Source organism: Triticum urartu, chromosome 4A (genome assembly GCF_056163025.1).
Source record: "Triticum urartu cultivar PI428250 chromosome 4A, HENAU_Tu73, whole genome shotgun sequence".
Lineage (NCBI taxonomy): Eukaryota > Viridiplantae > Streptophyta > Magnoliopsida > Poales > Poaceae > Triticum > Triticum urartu.
In genome coordinates this window covers 104,491,973-104,511,659 of record NC_141876.1, presented here as the reverse complement: position 1 = coordinate 104,511,659, position 19,687 = coordinate 104,491,973, and the positions used below count along the sequence as shown (strand labels likewise).

The 19,687-nt window shown below is 44.2% G+C and overlaps 1 protein-coding gene across 2 annotated transcripts; it reads left to right on the top strand.

Moving 5' to 3' along the window:
* Nucleotides 1-994: 994 nt before the first annotated feature.
* Nucleotides 995-1,918, top strand: LOC125553626 (TPD1 protein homolog 1B-like). 2 transcript variants are annotated; one of them, XM_048717386.2, is made up of 2 exons: nucleotides 995-1,177; nucleotides 1,282-1,918. In XM_048717386.2, exons 1-2 carry the CDS (start codon nucleotides 1,099-1,101, stop codon nucleotides 1,716-1,718), a joined length of 516 nt encoding a protein of 171 aa, XP_048573343.1. In that variant the 5' UTR covers nucleotides 995-1,098; the 3' UTR covers nucleotides 1,719-1,918. The 2 variants fall into 2 exon arrangements, with proteins under 2 accessions (XP_048573343.1, XP_048573342.1); XM_048717385.2 differs by having other exon boundaries at nucleotides 996-1,186.
* Nucleotides 1,919-19,687: the final 17,769 nt, after the last annotated feature.

The window sequence follows — 19,687 nt, the reverse complement described above, 5'->3', positions numbered from 1 at the left end:
CAATCAAACGACCATACAAATCCTGTCGTAGTTTTTGAAGATGTCATCCCAAGAGCATCTCCAGTTGTTCCCACAAAAACTTCATGTGAGGAAATCCTATGTCTAAGGGCTAATGGAGTGTGTTTAAGAGCATCTCTAGTAGAATACTGCGTTTTATCCTACTCTGTCGGGTGAAAAGTGTACATATAGAAATTTTAGGACAAATTATGAAGTGAAGTAAAAATGAATTGAAAAGGTGCAAGTCACCATTTCTCTCATCTTTAATTACCCAACCCCCAATGAGCTATAAGTGCATATAGAAATTAAGGAGACCATATGTGTAATGTTACTGGTCTTGATTACTGTGTGATGAGAGAAAAATATGTTTTTTATTTTAAAGTGCATTGAGAAAATAGAAGTACACTCTTTTGTGAATATATCTTAAACTGAAATATACACTCTGCACCGAACAAAGGAAGTAAGTGTGTTTAAGGGCTACAACCCCATATGAAGAATCCTTACATTTTTTCTTCCCGCAATCAAACAACCATACTACTCCTAGTCCGGCCTGTTGTAGTAATTGAGGATGCCATGCCACTTCATTCCTACTCCCTCCTTCTATTTATATAGGGCCTAATACGTTTTGTAAGACAACGTTTGACTATTGATAAGATTAATAATAAATAAGATGTATAATGTGAAAATTATATTATTGAAATCTCTTTTCACATACGAATTTGACGGTATGTTTTGTGTAACTTGCATGTCATATATTATTGCTCTAACATTTAGTCAAAGTTGGCCTCGAAAAACACATTAAGCCCTATATAGATGGTTGAAGGGAGTAGTATGGTTTACAAGTCCGTGAATCAGAGAGGCCCTAATTAAATTGCGGCTCGACGCGTACCAGCTGCGCCGGCGTTTAATTTGCAATGGAACTTGCTACGAGTACTAGTGGTGTGGTACCAGGTTAAAAAAAGAAGGGGTGGTACTTCAGCACTAGTAGTATAAGTAGGCACGCCCGGTGGAAGTCAGGCTAGCAGGGCCGAAGAGGAGAAGAACCAACTACGCCATCCACGCTCACGTCGCTCAGGAGTGAGAACACGAAGGCCGCCGGTCATGGCGTGCTTTCAGACGCGTCCAAGTGCTGCTGTTGTGGTCGTCGTCGCCGTGCTTCTGCTCCAGGCTTGCTATGAAGGTAGTCAAGGTATGTGTACCTTACGTACGTATATATAGAACTGCATGCATGCATGTTAATTCATCATCTTTTGGCTCACTAGTTTTGCTTCTTGTTTTTGCCAGCATCAGCGTCTTCCTCGCTGCAGCTGCAGCTGCCTCGGCATCAGATGCGCAAGATGCTCAGCGCCAGTGCACCTTCCATGTCATCGAGCGGCGGAGGAGGGCGCTCGGCGGAGCCATTGGAGCTGGAGGAGTGCTCAAAGGATCTCCTGGAGGTGTACCAGATCAACGCGCCGAGCATGGCGGGCGGCATACCGACCTACAGCGTGGAGTTCACCAACACATGCATAGAATGTCTCGTGTGCGACGTCCATGTCGCATGCGGCGACTTCGCCTCAAATGATGTCATCGACCCGGCCAAGTTCCGCCGCCTCGCCATCAACGACTGCCTCGTCAACGACGGCAAGTCCATTGAGCCCAGCTTCCCCGTGTCCTTCCAGTACGGCAACTCCTTTCCCTACCCGATGACAGTCGCGTCCGCCTCCTGTGACTGTAACTAGCTATGGCTAGGGTATCGGTGACGGATATAGCTATCTATTCTTGTCATGAATAAAATCAAGTAGATCTCGACGGGCGGCTGGTGGTCGGATATTACTTTCGGAGCTACTGTTATCTATCAATGTAATGGCGCTGAGGAATATTTGAACCGAGTCCAATGAAAATTATCGTTGCTATGAAATGTTTGGTGCTTTCATGTCTATTAACATTGCTAAGCTCTCTACTTTGAGGTATCCAATTGCACCATATGTGGGCCACCATTTTGTCAGCATGGAGTTATTACAGCATAACAATTAGTCGAACTGATTGTGGTCTACGGACCATATGATCATTCATTCCATGTCTGCTCTTTTCCTCATGGTTTGTTTTGCAACATTCATCATGGTTTGTTTTGCAACATGTTGTGCGTTGTTACTGCTTGATAATGATGTCTCTATATATTTGTTTTCTGGTTTATCTAGCTTTCTTTTGCTTCTTTGTTCCGGGGCTTTTGCTCACGATTAGTTTGTATTTCGAACTAGTGTTCCATTATGCAATATAGTGGAACCCGACTCCAATTCGGGATGCGTATCAAAAAATATATCAACCCAATCCTATAAAGTGGTTCGGTAGTACCAGGAGAAAATCTTCGGATGTACGAGGGCTTAGTAAAATTCATAATAAGATTGGGTAGGGAGTGGATTTGAATAAGTTACTCTTAGGGTCAGTTCTGTGTCTATACTAGGCGTAAATCTTAAATTCACCAAAAAACCCAGAAAGTACAAACTATGATCTTGATGAGGACAACGACTAGAAAAGTTGTTTGTGGGAGTCACAAACCTCTTCAGTTGTAGCCAAATCTAGTAGGCATTAAGAGCACGGAGGCGGACGAATGGCTCTCGGCGACGCTGCACCATGATATCTGTGTCATTGAGTTCCTGTGATGGCATGGTTGCATTAAAGGCACAATGAATTTGCTAGTTACGGATACATATAAAAAATACTCGATGATACACTGCGACTCTTGTCCTCTGCATGTAGAGTCAATATTCTCAATAAATGTCACATGTGTTTGCATTAAAAAAGTGCGGGTGCCAGTTATAAATGTAGCAATTAATACCACATTGTTGTTGGATGGAGATGAATAATTTATCTTAGATAATTTTCTTTTAAAAGTAAAACCCGTTAAGTGAGAAGTTGATACTTACACAAACACGAGTTAAGCTCCTTTGAGCGGATTTGTCTCCCAGATAAACGAAACACGATAAGTTCTAAACCCTATTATCTATTAAGGCATATCGATCCAAGTATTGTTCTTCTTTTAGATGACTTTGATCTTAGGGGGCGTATAGGGCATACAGTGTTAATTCATTAGTGAGAGAACTATGTAGTACTAAACTGCTAATGAATGATTGTGGCCGGAGTTTAGTGTGCTGAGAAAGAGATGTTACCACGTGAGTAGTAAATGGAGTGTACGACCGGAGGTTTGCAGTTAGAGCACGTACATGTGATAGATGCATGATAGGACCAGAGTTAGAGCACGTACATATGATAGATGCATGGTGGCACCAGAGTTAGAGCATGTACATTAAATTCTCAGGTTTCTTAAAACAGGATAATACCTGAGATTATTCTCCGAGCCACTCCATAGAAAAGGTCTATAGAAAAAACTAGTCAAGTTTAGAATTGATTGATGAGGTTTGTTGTTTAAGAATTTTTTATATGTTTAGCACTAGTCTTGTACTAACAAAGCCTGCGCGGCGGCACGCCGCGCCCTCGATACGGTCATATTAAATGGATTGTGCTTTTTTATTAACAATAAGTTTTATAAAATTTGAGATCGCAGAGTTTTGTATGGAGAAAATATTAGTGCATCAAGATAAGATAGAAAGAAGCATGTTTTTATTGTCATCATGCATGTTGCATGTGCTAAACAGGGAAGACATAGTTGGTACATCTCTGACACATCTATTTATTTTGGCCGTGTACGGCGTGTTGTACAGAGAACAAACACTATGCGATGATGCTACTGCGATAAGATGAGAAAAACATAAATGGTTGCTGCCAAATTAGATCATTCTGCTGTAGCCTCCTGCAGGATTAGTGTATGTGGTAAAGTGATAGAGATGCAATGATAGGATCTTCACTACGTGGGCGCTGCGGGGAATTGCAGAGCAGAACTACGTCAGAGAAGTCATTGCATATTTTTGCTAGAATTTTTGTTTGCCTTGCAAACTCGTTCTGCTGAGTGGTTATTATTACCTACTGACGGGCCATATTAAACCGTTTTTCTTTTACCACTTCAAGTACATAATAGCTGTAATCATTGATGGTGATATTATGGTTGGCACAAATGTACTCCAAGGCTGCTTGAGCAGCCTTTTCTTCAGCTTCATCTTGTGTTTCAGCAAGTTCTGTAGATATCATCAGATTTCCACTCTAAGTGCACGGTAGATGTGGTGCGCTAATGAGAACCCATGCTTCTATCATGCCTCCAGGGCGGTTCCAATGGGCATAGCCTTTTACATCAAATTTGGTTGCTAAGCTGACTGCAAATACGTCTCGCATGTACACTATTAATTCTTCTTGCTGCATGCAAATACGTGGTAGTCAGTTTAAAATACTGAATAGAGATTGTTCTTACCGTGTCGCTCGCACTGCTGTAGTCGCAATGAGCGTAGCCTTGGTAGGTACTCCCTCTGTCATTCTTATAAGACCTTGAAAACATTTTAGACAATATGCAAAACAGTCTATTTTAAATTAGTAATTTTTTGACGCACAGTGAGAAACTGAAATTGATACCGCGCGTAGGCGTAGTACGTTTACTTACAATGGTGCCGGGGCGGGCTTGATGACGGCGAGGAAGACGGCAGCTCCAAAGAACGTGGCCTGCAGAAAAAAATCAAAAGCTACGAAGTAGTATTATATATACATGCAGTGCTAACATTAGTGCACATACGGGGATGACTACATATACGCATGCATGTGTACCGCCAATTGCTGCGTAACTGGTGGTGAACTTGCGCGACGTGCAGTGCATCAAGGGCAGTTGTGGACTTGTTTGGTCGAGTTTGCATCCAGCCTTAAGCCTGCAGTATAGATGATAACATCTTGGGCGTCTTATGATTCACGTGGTATGTGGACGGCCGCGTATAGCGAGGCGTGCGACATGAGTCGCCGCCGGACATCCACGTCTCTGAGGCGTCCCGGCGTGGAACCGCCGTCTGTCGGTCGGCAAGAAGGCATGTGCCAGCGTGCCCAGGGGGCGCCCGTCAGACGCCTCACCGTCCCATGGTCGCCGGCTTGACACCTGATCTTGGCGTCGACGCCGCCTTCGTCGCCGCGGACAACCATGCAAACACGCTCTATATCTGGAAGCGTCGCCCGGTCGATGCCTTGATGGTTATCTCTGTTGTGGCGATATGATGGTGTACTCAAGGTTGACGGTCGTGGTCTTCGGGCTCCGCCGGGCTCTCGACCCTGCGGCGCTTCCGCCGACGGTAATGAGTATGTAGGTCCTGCACTCCTGCCCACGGCGCCGTCACCCACGACACGGCAGTGCACTTGACGAAACCGCCGCCACCGCTCCCACCCATGTCCAAGCACCACCAGAGGCATAGCCAGGCGTCCCTATTTCGCCTCCAATCCCCTGTTGCGGATGGTTGCCAAATGCCAACCTTGACGCGCCCCCCTCAGAGGTCTCGGCGGCCAAACTCCGCCCAAGCTGGGCCAGTATGTAGACTTGGTTTGGTCGTTGCTTGAGGCCTGACGAAATTGGAGAGGGTGCTAAAGGAGGTTGGAGCCGAGGAGCAGCGAGAAGACGAAGACCTGAAATACAACGGGATGAGGCCACCGAGTGACGCGGCGAGCGGGCGGCTATGGGAAATGGAGCACCCAACTGGAGGAGCTGCGGCAGCATGGGCTGCAGGGGACACGCGTGGTGCTAGGCTGTGGCGTGCCCCAGCCGTCGTCTTTGTGGCATGGAGATGGACGGCACAACGGGATGAAGAGATGCCGAGGACGTGGTGCAGACGTGCAGCGCCGGATACAGGTGCAGGGAGGGATTAGAGGTACCATGCTATTTATAGAAACGCAATTGCTCTAGAAAAATCGAATCAAGCAGCTTCGAGTAAGCTCGGGCAAGAACGATTTAAGCGACGTGGAGAGCCAACACCACATGCAGAATTGCATGTGTAAACACGTAGTCACATCACCTGTCAATCAACATTCATGCAGCAGCCGACAATACACGGAAAGACCTCCACCGTTCAATTCAACCTGCCGCCCGCACAGCAAAAAATGCTAAACCAACCAAACCAAGCTGCACACACGTTCAAAAAATTTCAAATGAAAACCTAAATACACAACACATTTGTACACAGCCAGGTACCAAAATAATACCACGTGCCAGATTCAAACCTCACCAAGAGTCACTTTCATCCAAATGGCTAAACCTGAAGGCAAAAACTTTGCCTGGAATAGAGGCTTGGGTATGCATGGAGTGGCTTTGAGAATAAATCATTTAAGAGAGCGCATCATTCTGTAGCATCTTCTCTAATCAAAAGCAGTAAGAGTGCACTTGAACTATTAAAATTTTGAAGAAATACACAACGAACAAGTAGTACGTAGCAACTTTTGCTCGGTGTGGTAAAAAATAAAGGAGAGGAACAGCTAGGCTCTCGTAAATGGTGCATTCAATCACCTGACAAGTCGGCTGTCACAGTGTGTTAATTCGCCTGTAAAGTCCCAAAACGAACATGTGAGTGGCTGCATCAGGATGACTTCATTGATAGCTTAATGAGTTTCTAGTTCTTTTGGTGCTCTCCTGTGGTGTGTATACAAAGTCAATAGTCCTAATTAATGAGCCCATTTTTTGCATGCAAGAAAGTTAACGTGTTGTCCTTACTCTGCAAACACAGTTATGCGGCTCAATAAGTGAATGCAAAAATAGCTTCTTACAGTGTAATTACGTCAATTCATCTTCACTGGAGCATGAAGATGAATCATTAAATGCGGCTACATTGCACTGATAAACCAGGCAATGTGACTAATAATGTATTAGACTTTTAGAGGAAAAGTTTTGAGATTAGTACAATTAAATTGTTTAGAATTATTATCATGAAGTTCTCGGGTTTTCACTAAAAAATAGAAATACTTAATTTCATTGAATTTGTACCTTAAATTTTCCTAGATTGGAATTATCTGTTTCTATTTTAAAATTTAATAGTTATGAAATCCGTTGTTTTAGTTATCCCAGGATAAGATTCTCAATTTTTATAGAAGACATATAACTTGATGGATGGTATTATAGTTTTAAAACTGATAAAAAAACATAAATTTGTGAAAACTATTTTCAAAGTTAAGATAATATTGCAATTATAAACTTGGTACAAACTGAATATTAGATGTGTTATCTGATTCAAAATGCAGGGTTCCCTAAAATCTGCATGCACGTAGAGCCGATGTCAGATGTCAGTCCAGCCACCCACATCTATATGCATTTATTCCAAGTCAGACATCATTAAGAGTACGAAAGAATACAGACCCTATACCTCTCCTAAGGCTGGTCATAGTGGGGAGTAACTTAGACTAGTGTCATATGCATGCCACTAGTCTAAGTTACTACCCCCATAGTGCAAAGTATCTTAGTAGTAGTGTCATAGTTTGTTTCATTTATTGCCTTATAGACTCATTTTACCTCGGAAAGCGCTATGTTACAGTAACATATTATGTTACTTCAAACACCTTTCTCCTCATTAAATACTTGCCACATAAGCAAAATTGTCTTGGGATGTGTTAAGTTACTACCTAAGTTACCTCCAGCTAGCCTAAAGGAAATCATACATCAAATTAAACTCATGAATACATGCATACTCTCGGGGAGGTGAGCCCGCAGGTGCTCCTAGGCATTTTCGTTAAGAGCACATGATATGCTTGTATAGCTTAAAGAAACCTTAGTCCTTTCCGTGGTTCTGTCATAAAACATCAAAACTAACTGGCCAGTGATAGGCGCTGGCGCACCGGCCCAAATTTGGCCCGGTCGACCATGCACCTTATGATTCAATTAATTCCAACCGTCTAATCCCCCGTGACAGGTCGTCTTCTTCCCCTCGAATCTTAAATCCCGCAGACAGCGGGTCATCTTCCTCCCCCCGCGTCTCAAATACGGCCGCATGGGGGCCATGGCTGCACCCACCCCAGGACGGTAATAGTTTACCGCTGGTCGTCGGCCTCGTCTCATGTCTTTCTCGCCGGATCCACGCATGCAGCAATTTTCGCCCGTGGTTGCAGCTCCCTCACTGGCAGTGGTAGCTCCGGTAACTCTAGTGGACCGTCGCCGTTCACAGTACCCCGGCAACGTGCTCACGAGAAACAACTCTCCTTTGGGTTTGCTGGTGGCAACGAAAATGTTTGACGGTAGTAGCAAAAAAATGACTGGTTCCAGCAAAAATAGCTCCTTGTTGACGTCACCTCGTTGCCATTGGAGCAAAATCGACCGCCGGTTATAGCTTTTGTGTTTGCCAGTTCCAGCAAAAACGACTTCTGGTTCCAGCTTAGGGCTTCTCTGGTAATACAACGGTTGTAGCACAACACATAGTCACTGGGGTTCGGCTGTTGGGGAACGTAGTAATTTCAAAAAAAATTCCTACGCACACGCAAGATCATGTGATGCATAGCAACGAGAGGGGGGAGTGTGATCTACATACCTAGTAGATCGACAACGGAAGCGTTTGGTTGATGTAGTCGTACGTCTTCACGATCCGACCGATCAAGCACCGAAACTACGGCACCTCCGAGTTCTAGCACACGTTCAGCTCGATGACGATCCCCGGACTCCGATCCAGCAAAGTGTCGGGGAAGAGTTCCGTCAGCACGATGGCGTGGTGACGATCTTGATGCACTACAGCAGCAGGGCTTCGCCTAAGCACCGCTACAATATTATCAAGGACTATGGTGGCTCGGGGCGCCGCACACGGCTAAGGAATAGATCACGTGGATCAACTTGTGTGTCTCTAAGGTGCCTCTGCCTCAGTATATAAAGGACCAAAGGGGGGAGGCTGGCCGGCCACATAGGGCGCGCCAGGAGAGTCCTACTCCCTCTGGGAGTAGGATCCCCCCCCCCAATCCTAGTTGGAATAGGACTCATGGAGGGGGGAAAAGAGAGAGAGGGGCCGGCCCCCTCTCTTGTCCAATTCGGACCAAGGGAGGGGAGGGGCGCGCGGCCCACTATGGGCTGCCTCTTCTCTTTTCCACCAAGGCCCATTAAGGCACATCTAGCTCCCCGGGGGGTTCCGGTAACCTCCCGGTACTCCGGTAAAATCCCGATTTCACCCGGAACATTTCCGATATCCAAACATAGGCTTCCAATATATCAATCTTTATGTCTCGACCATTTCGAGACTCCTCGTCATGTCCGTGATCACATCCGGGACTCCAAACAACCTTCGGTACATCAAAATGCATAAACTCATAATATAACGGTCATCGTAACCTTAAGCGTGCGGACCCTACGGGTTCCAGAACAATGTAGACATGACCGAGACACGTCTCCGATCAATAACCAATAGCGGGACCTAGATGCCCATATTGGCTCCTACATATTCTACAAAGATCTTTATCGGTCAGACCGCATAACAACATACGTCGTTCCCTTTGTCATCGGTATGCTACTTGCCCGAGATTCGATCGTCGGTATTCCAATACCTAGTTCAATCTCGTTGCCGGCAAGTATCTTTACTCGTTCTGTAATACATCATCCCGCAACTAACTCATTTAGTTGCAATGCTTGCAAGGCTTAAGTGATGTGCATTACCGAGAGGGCCCAGAGATACCTCTCCGACAATCGGAGTGACAAAACCTAATCTTGAAATACGCCAACCCAACATGTACCTTTGGAGACACCTGTAGTACTCCTTTATAATCACCCAGTTACGTTGTGACGTTTGGTAGTACCCAAAGTGTTCCTCTGGTAAACGGGAGTTGCATAATCTCATAGTTATAGGAACATGTATAAGTCATGAAGAAAGCAACAGCAACATACTAAACGATCGGGTGCTAAGCTAATGGAATGGGTCATGTCAATCAGATCATTCTCTTAATGATGTGATCCCGTTAATCAAATAACAACTCATTGTTCATGGTTAGGAAACATAACCATCTTTGATTAACGAGCTAGTCAAGTAGAGGCATACCAGTGACACTTTGTTTGTCTATGTATTCACACATGTATTATGTTTCCGGTTAATACAATTCTAGCATGAATAATAAACATTTATCATGATATAAGGAAATAAATAATAACTTTATTATTGCCTCTAGGGCATATTTCCTTCAGTCTCCCACTTGCACTAGAGTCAATAATCTAGATTACCCAGTAATGATTCTAACACCCATGGAGCCTTGGTGCTGATCATGTCTTGCTCGTGGAAGAGGCTTAGTCAACGAGTCTACAATATTCAGGTCCGTATGTATCTTGCAAATCTCTATGTCTCCCACCTGGACTAAATCCCGGATGGAATTGAAGCGTCTCTTGATGTGCTTGGTTCTCTTGTGAAATCTGGATTCCTTTGCCAAGGCAATTGCACCAGTATTGTCACAAAAGATTTTCATTGGACCCGATGCACTAGGTATGACACCTAGATCGGATATGAACTCCTTCATCCAGACTCCTTCATTTGCTGCTTCCGAAGCAGCTATGTACTCCGCTTCACATGTAGATCCCGCTACAACGCTTTGTTTAGAACTGCACCAACTTACAGCCCCACCGTTTAATGTAAACACGTATCCGGTTTGCGATTTAGAATCGTCCGGATCAGTGTCAAAGCTTGCATCAACGTAACCTTTTACGATGAGCTCTTTGTCACCTCATATACGAGAAGCATATCCTTAGTCCTTTTTAGATATTTCAGGATGTTCTTGACCGCTGTCCAGTGATCCACTCCTGGATTACTTTGGTACCTCCCTGCTAGACTTATAGCAAGGCACACATCAGGTCTGGTACACAGCATTGCATACATGATAGATCCTATGGCTGATGCATAGGGAACATCTTTCATATTCTCTCTATCTTCTGCAGTGGTCGGGCATTGAGTCTTACTCAACTTCACACCTTGTAACACAGGCAAGAATCCTTTCTTTGCTTGATCCATTTTGAACTTCTTCAAAACTTTGTCAAGGTATGTGGTTTGTGAAAGTCCAATTAAGCGTTTTGATCTATCTCTATAGATCTTAATGCCTAATATGTAAGCAGCTTCACCGAGGTCTTTCATTGAAAAACTTTTATTCAAGTATCCCTTTATGCTATCCAGAAATTCTACATCATTTCCAATTAGTAATATGTCATCCACATATAATATCAGAAATGCTACAGAGCTCCCACTCACTTTCTTGTAAATACAGGCTTCTCCAAAAGTCTGTATAAAACCAAATGCTTTGATCACACTATCAAAACATTTATTCCAACTCCGAGAGGCTTGCACCAGTCCATAAATGGATCGCTGGAGCTTGCACACTTTGTTAGCTCCCTTTGGATCGACAAAACCTTCTGGCTGCATCATATACAACTCTTCTTCCAGAAATCCATTCAAGAATGCAGTTTTGACATCCATCTGCCAAATTTCATAATTATAAAATGCGGCAATTGCTAACATGATTCGGACAGACTTAAGCATCGCTACGGGTGAGAAGGTCTCATCGTAGTCAATCCCTTGAACTTGCCGAAAACCTTTTGCGACAAGTCGAGCTTTGTAGACAGTAATATTACCATCAGCGTCAGTATTATTCTTGAAGATCCATTTATTCTCAATTGCTTGCCGATCATCGGGCAAGTCAACCAAAGTCCATACTTTGTTCTCATACATGGATCCCATCTCAGATTTCATGGCTTCAAGCCACTTTGCGGAATCTGGGCTCACCATCGCTTCTTCATAGTTCGTAGGTTCATCATGATCTAGTAGCATGACTTACAGAACAGGATTACTGTACCACTCTGGCGCGGATCTTACTCTGGTTGATCTACGAGGTTCAGTAGTATCTTGTTCTGAAGTTTCATGATCTTCATCATTAGCTTCCTCGCTAACTGGTGTAGGTGTCGCAGAAACATTTTTTTGTGATGTACTACTTTCTAATAAGGGAGTAGGTACAGTTACCTCGTCAAGTTCTACTTTCTCCCACTCACTTCTTTCGAGAGAAACTCCTTCTCCAGAAAGTTTCCGAATTTAGCAACAAAAGTCTTGCCTTCGGATCTGTGATAGAAGGTGTATCCAATAGTCTCCTTTGGATATCCTATGAAGACACATTTCTCCGATTTGGGTTCGAGCTTATCAGGTTGAAGCTTTTTCACATAAGCATCACAGCCCCAAACTTTTACAAACGGCAACTTGGGTTTCTTGCCAAACCACAGTTCATAAGGCGTCGTCTCAACGGATTTTGATGGTGCCCTATTTAACGTGAATGCAGCTGTCTCTAGAGCGTATCCCCAAAACGATAGCGGTAAATCAGTAAGAGACATCATAGATCGCACCATATCTAGTAAAGTACGATTACGACGTTCGGACACACCATTTCGCTGTGGTGTTCTGGGTGGCGTGAGTTGCGAAACTATTCCACAATTTTTCAAATGTACACCAAACTCATAACTCAAATATTCTCCTCCACGATCAGATCGTAGAAACTTTATTTTCTTGTTACGATGATTTTCAACTTCACTCTGAAATTCTTTGAACTTTTCAAACGTTTCAGACTTATGTTTCATTAAGTAGATATACCCATATTTGCTTAAGTCATCTGTGAAGGTGAGAAAATAACGATATCCGCCACGAGCCTCAATATTCATCGGACCACATACATCTGTATGTATGATTTTCAACAAATCTGTTGCTCTCTCCATAGTACCGGAGAACGGTGTTTTGGTCATCTTGCCCATGAGGCACGGTTTGCAAGTACCAAGTGATTCATAATCAAGTGGTTCCAAAAGTCCATCAGTATGGAGTTTCTTCATGCGCTTTACACCGATATGACCTAAACGGCAGTGCCACAAATATGTTGCACTATCATTATCAACTCTGCATCTTTCGGTTTCAACATTATGAATATGTGTGTTACTACCATCGAGATTCAACAAGAATAGACCACTCTTCAAGGGTGCATGACCATAAAAGATATTACTCATATAAATAGAACAACCATTATTCTCAGATTTAAATGAATAACCGTCTCGCATCAAACAAGATCCAGATATAATGTTCATGCTTAACGCTGGCACCAAATAACAATTATTTAGGTCTAATATTAATCCCGAAGGTAGATGTAGAGGTAGCGTGCCGACTGCGATCACATCGACTTTGGAACCGTTTCCCACGCGCATCGTCACCTCGTCCTTAGCCAATCTTCGCTTGATCCGTAGTCCCTGTTTCGAGTTGCAAATATTAGCAACAGAACCAGTATCAAATACCCAGGTGCTACTGCGAGCATTGGTAAGGTACACATCAATAACATGTATATCACAAATACCTTTGTTCACCTTGCCATCCTTCTTATCCGCCAAATACTTGGGGCAGTTCCGCTTCCAGTGACCAGTCTGCTTGCAATAGAAGCACTCAGTTTCAGGCTTAGGTCCAGGTTTGGGTTTCTTCTCTTGACTAGCAACTTGCTTGCCGTTCTTTTTGAAGTTCCCCTTCTTCTCTTTGCCCTTTTTCTTGAAACTAGTGGTCTTGTTGACCATCAACACTTGATGCTCCTTCTTGATTTCTTCCTCCGCAGCTTTTAGCATTGCGAAGAGCTCGGGAATAGTCTTGTTCATCCCTTGCATATTATAGTTCATCACGAAGCTCTTGTAGCTTGGTGGCAGTGATTGGAGAATTATGTCAATGACGCAATCATCTGGAAGATTAACTCCCAATTGAATCAAGTGATTATTATACCCAGACATTTTGAGTATATGCTCACTGACAGAACTGTTCTCCTCCATCTTGCAGCTATAGAACTTATTGGAGACTTCATATCTCTCAATCCGGGCATTTGCTTGAAATATTAACTTCAACTCCTGGAACATCTCATATGCTCCATGACGTTCAAAACGCCGTTGAAGTCCCGATTCTAAGCCGTAAAGCATGGCACACTGAACTATTGAGTAGTCATCAGCTTTGCTCTGCCAGACATTCATAACATCCGACGTTGCTCCTGCAGCAGGCCTGGCACCCAGCGGTGCTTCCAGGACGTAATTCTTCTGTGCAGCAATGAGGATAATCCTGAAGTTACGGACCCAGTCCGTGTAATTGCTACCATCATCTTTCAACTTTGCTTTCTCAAGGAACGCATTAAAATTCAACGGAACAACAGCACGAGCCATCTATCTACAAACAAGCATAAACGAGCAAGATACTTATCAGGTACTAAGTTTCATGATAAATTTAAGTTCAGTTAATTTACTTAAAGAACTCTCACTTAGATAGACATCCCTCTAATCCTCTAAGTGATTACGTGATCCAAATCAACTAAACCATGTCCGATCATCACGTGAGATGGAGTAGTTTCATTGGTGAACATCATTATGTTGATCATATCTACTATATGATTCACGCTCGACCTTTCGGTCTCCGTGTTCCGAGGCCATATCTGTATATGCTTGGCTCGTCAAGTATAACCTGAGTATTCCGCGTGTGCAACTGTTTTGCACCCGTTGTATTTGAACGTAGAACCTATCACACCCGATCATCACGTGGTGTCTCAGCACGAAGAACTTTCGCAACGGTGCATACTCAAGGAGAACACTTCTTGATAATTAGTGAGAGATCATCTTATAATGCTACCGTCAATCAAAGCAAGATAAGATGCATAAAAGATAAACATCACATGCAATCAATATAAGTGATATGATATGGCCATCATCTTGTGCTAGTGATCTCCATCTCCGAAGCACCGTCGTGATCACCATCGTCACCGGCGTGACACCTTGATCTCCATCGTAGCATCGTTGTCGTCTCGCCAAGCTTGTGCTTCCACGACTATCGCTACCGTTTAGTGATAAAGTAAAGCATTACATCGCGATTGCATTGCATACAATAAAGCGACAACCATATGGCTCCTGGCAGTTGCCGATAACTCGGTTACAAAACATGATCATCTCATACAATAAAAATCAGCATCATGTCTTGACCATATCACATCACAACATGCCCTGCAAAAACAAGTTAGACGTCCTCTACTTTGTTGTTGCAAGTTTTACGTGGCTGCTACGGGCTTAAGCAAGAACCAATCTTACCTACGCATCAAAACCACAATGATAGTTTGTCAAGTTGGTGCTGTTTTAACCTTCGCAAGGACCGGGCGTAGCCACACTCAGTTCAACTAAAGTTGGAGAAACTGTCACCCACAAGCCACCTCTGTGCAAAGCACGTCGGGAGAACCGGTCTCGCGTAAGCGTACGCGTAATGTCGGTCTGGGCCGCTTCATCCAACAATACCGCCGAACCAAAGTATGACATGCTGGTAAGCAGTATGACTTATATCGCCCACAACTCACTTGTGTTCTACTCGTGCATATAACATCAACATATAAAACCTAGGCTCGGATGCCACTGTTGGGGAACGTAGTAATTTCAAAAAAATTCCTACGCACACGCAAGATCATGTGATGCATAGCAACGAGAGGGGGGAGTGTGATCTACATACCTAGTAGATCGACAACGGAAGCGTTTGGTTGATGTAGTCGTACGTCTTCACGATCCGACCGATCAAGCACCGAAACTATGGCACCTCCGAGTTCTAGCACACGTTCAGCTCGATGACGATCCCCGGACTCCGATCCAGCAAAGTGTCGGGGAAGAGTTCCGTCAGCACGACGGCGTGGTGACGATCTTGATGCACTACAGCAGCAGGGCTTCGCCTAAGCACCGCTACAATATTATCGAGGACTATGGTGGCTGGGGGCGCCGCACACGGCTAAGGAATAGATCACGTGGATCAACTTGTGTGTCTCTAGGGTGCCTCTGCCTCAGTATATAAAGGACCAAAGGGGGGAGGCTGGCCGGCCACATAGGGCGCGCCAGGAGAGTCCTACTCCCTCTGGGAGTAGGATCCCCCCCCCCAATCCTAGTTGGAATAGGACTCATGGAGGGGGGAAAAGAGAGAGAGGGGCCGGCCCCCTCTCTTGTCCAATTCCGACCAAGGGAGGGGAGGGGCGCGCGGCCCACTATGGGCTGCCTCTTCTCTTTTCCACCAAGGCCCATTAAGGCACATCTAGCTCCCCGGGGGGTTCCGGTAACCTCCCGGTACTCCGGTAAAATCCCGATTTCACCCGGAACACTTCCGATATCCAAACATAGGCTTCCAATATATCAATCTTTATGTCTCGACCATTTCGAGACTCCTCGTCATGTCCGTGATCACATCCGGGACTCCGAACAACCTTCGGTACATCAAAATGCATAAACTCATAATATAACTGTCATCGTAACCTTAAGCGTGCGGACCCTACGGGTTCGAGAACAATGTAGACATGACCGAGACACGTCTCCGATCAATAACCAATAGCGGGACCTGGATGCCCATATTGGCTCCTACATATTCTACAAAGATCTTTATCGGTCAGACCGCATAACAACATACGTCGTTCCCTTTGTCATCGGTATGCTACTTGCCCGAGATTCGATCGTCGGTATTCCAATACCTAGTTCAATCTCGTTGCCGGCAAGTCTCTTTACTCGTTCTGTAATACATCATCCCGCAACTAACTCATTTAGTTGCAATGCTTGCAAGGCTTAAGTGATGTGCATTACCGAGAGGGCCCAGAGATACCTCTCCGACAATCGGAGTGACAAAACCTAATCTCGAAATACGCCAACCCAACATGTACCTTTGGAGACACCTGTAGTACTCCTTTATAATCACCCAGTTACGTTGTGACGTTTGGTAGTACCCAAAGTGTTCCTCTGGTAAACGGGAGTTGCATAATCTCATAGTTATAGGAACATGTATAAGTCATGAAGAAAGCAACAGCAACATACTAAACGATCGGGTGCTAAGCTAATGGAATGGGTCATGTCAATCAGATCATTCTCTTAATGATGTGATCCCGTTAATCAAATAACAACTCATTGTTCATGGTTAGGAAACATAACCATCTTTGATTAACGAGCTAGTCAAGTAGAGGCATACCAGTGACACTTTGTTTGTCTATGTATTCACACATGTATTATGTTTCCGGTTAATACAATTCTAGCATGAATAATAAACATTTATCATGATATAAGGAAATAAATAATAACTTTATTATTGCCTCTAGGGCATATTTCCTTCATCGGCAACCTCATGAAAAAGGATGTAACAAATGACAGTGCCGGTAGTAGCAAAAAACCAAAACCGGTGTAGCAAAAAGTGGTACAACATGATTCTATGTAACGCCTTCGATGCGGCTATATCTCCCACGTGTCGAAGCACGACTTAGAGGCATAACCGCATTGAAAGCAATGTCGCAAGTGAGGTAATCTTCACACAACCCATGTAATACATAAGGGAAAGACATACATAGTTGGCTTACAATCGCCACTTACACAATTACATGAATAAAAATTACAACATCCAAGTACAATCAAGTTCCGACTACGGAACCAAAGTAAAAGAAGAACCCCAAATGCGACAAGGTCCCCGATCGACCCCAACTAGGCTCCATTACTGATCAACTAGAACGACACAACACACAAAGGACAAGATCTTCATCGAGCTCCTCCTGAGCTTGGTTGCGTCATCTGCATGGACTCATCGGCACCTGCAAACTGGTTTTGGAAGTATCTGTGAGCCACGGGGACTCAGCAATCTCGCACCCTCGCGATCAAGACTATTTAAGCTTATAGGTAAGGCAAGGTAAATATGTGGAGTTGCAGCAAGTGACTAGCATATATGGTGGCTAACCTGTTCGCAAAAGAGAGCGAGAAGAGAAGGCAAAAGCACGGTCGAACAACTATGATCAAGAAGTGATCCTAAAACAACCTACGTCAAGCATAACTCCAACACCGTTTTCACTTCCCGGACTCCGCTAGAAAGAGACCATCACGGTTACACACGCGGTTGATGTATTTTAATTAAGGTCAACTTCAGGTTTTCTACAACCGGACGTTAACAAATTCCCATCTACCCATAACCGCGGGCACGGCTTTCGAAAGTTCAATCCCTGCAGGGGGTCCCAACTTAGCCCATGACAAGCTCTCACGGTCAACAAAGGAATAGACCTTCTCCCGAGACATTCCGATCAGGCTCGGTATCCCGGTTCTACAAGACACTTCGACAAGTTAAAACAAATCCAGCAAAACCGCCCGAATGTGCCGACAAATCCCGATAGGAGATGCACATATCTCGTTCTCAGGGCACACTCAGATGAGACATCCTACGAGTAAAACCAAACCTCGAGTTGCCCTGAGGTGGCCCCGCAGTCTACTCGGTCGGACCAACACTCAGGGGAGCACTGGCCCGGGGGGGTTTAAATAAGATGACCCTTGGGCTGGCCGACCCAAGGGAAAGAAAAGGCTGGGTGGCGAATGGTAAAACCAATGTTGGGCATTGCTGGAGAAGCTTTATTCAAGGCGAACTATCAAGGGGTTCCCATTATAACCCAACCGCGTAAGGAACGCAAAATCCGGGAACATAACACCGATATGACGGAAACTAGGACGGCAAGAGTGGAACAAAACACTAGGCAAAAGGCCGAGCCTTCCACCCTTTACCAAGTATATAGATGCATTAATTAAATAAGAGATATTATGATATCTCAACAAGTAAACATGTTCCAACAAGGAAAAACATCTCCATGTTCCAACAAGTAACAAACTTCAATCTTCACATGCAACTAACAATGCTATAAGAGGGGCTGAGCAAAGCGGTAACATAGCCAAACAACGGTTTGCTAGGACAAGGTGGGTTAGAGGCTTGGTTCAACAATATGGGTGGCATGATAAGCAAGTGGTAGGTATCGCAGCATAGGCATAGCAAAAGAGCGAGCATCTAGCAAGCAAAGATAGAAGTGATTTCAAGGGTATGATCATCTTGCCTGAAATCCCGCAAGGAAGAAGAACGAGTCCATGAAGAAGATAAACGGACGTAGTCGAACGGGTCCTCACAAACGTGACGTTATCGGAACCGACCCGAGGAAGCAAACACCGGAAAGAAGCACACAACATAGTAAACAACCAACACATGAACATGGTATGATATGCGGGATGCGGTATGCGATGCATATGCATGATTTGACAAGAGATGAATGAACCTGGCCTCAACTTGGAAATCCAAGTTTGCCACTGGAAAGATGAGATTAAATCGCTTGAAAACAATATAAAGAACGCCGGAATCGGAGTCACGGTTTGGAAATGGCAAGCGATTCAAAAATGACACCGGTCTGCGATTTACAGCAAGTAGCCAACTAAATGCAACGCGATGAACATGCTACAGCACTCAAACATGGCAGCAAAATACATGGCAGGAATCCATTCATGAAGCTTAACAAAAGACTAGCACTGAGCTACGGCCAATTCATCCATTAACAGGTTCAAACAAGCATGGCAAAAATGCATTTGGTAAACAGATCTCAGACTTAGTGAATTTAACACAAGCCTGGAATTCATAACAGGTAGCACACTTTGGAGCAATAAAACTATATGCTACAGGACCTGAACATGGCAAAGTAAAGCATGGCATGGAGCTACTTAAAGAGCTTAACAAAAGTTCCTTAGTGACCTTGAGCCAAAAGGGATCAAAAAATACATTTGCAAGCATGTGAACATGGCAAAAACATAATCAGTTCTCAGACTTAGTGAAAACTGGGACATGCAAAATCAGATATCAAGTAGGCATGTTTACGAGCTCGATGCACTCACTACAGAGCATGTCATGACAATCTAAGCATACACCCATCAAGAATACACATTATGAAAGCTATACATGGCAAGAACAATAACATAGCATGCACGGATCAACTACAACATCATTGGCAAAATCGCTAACAA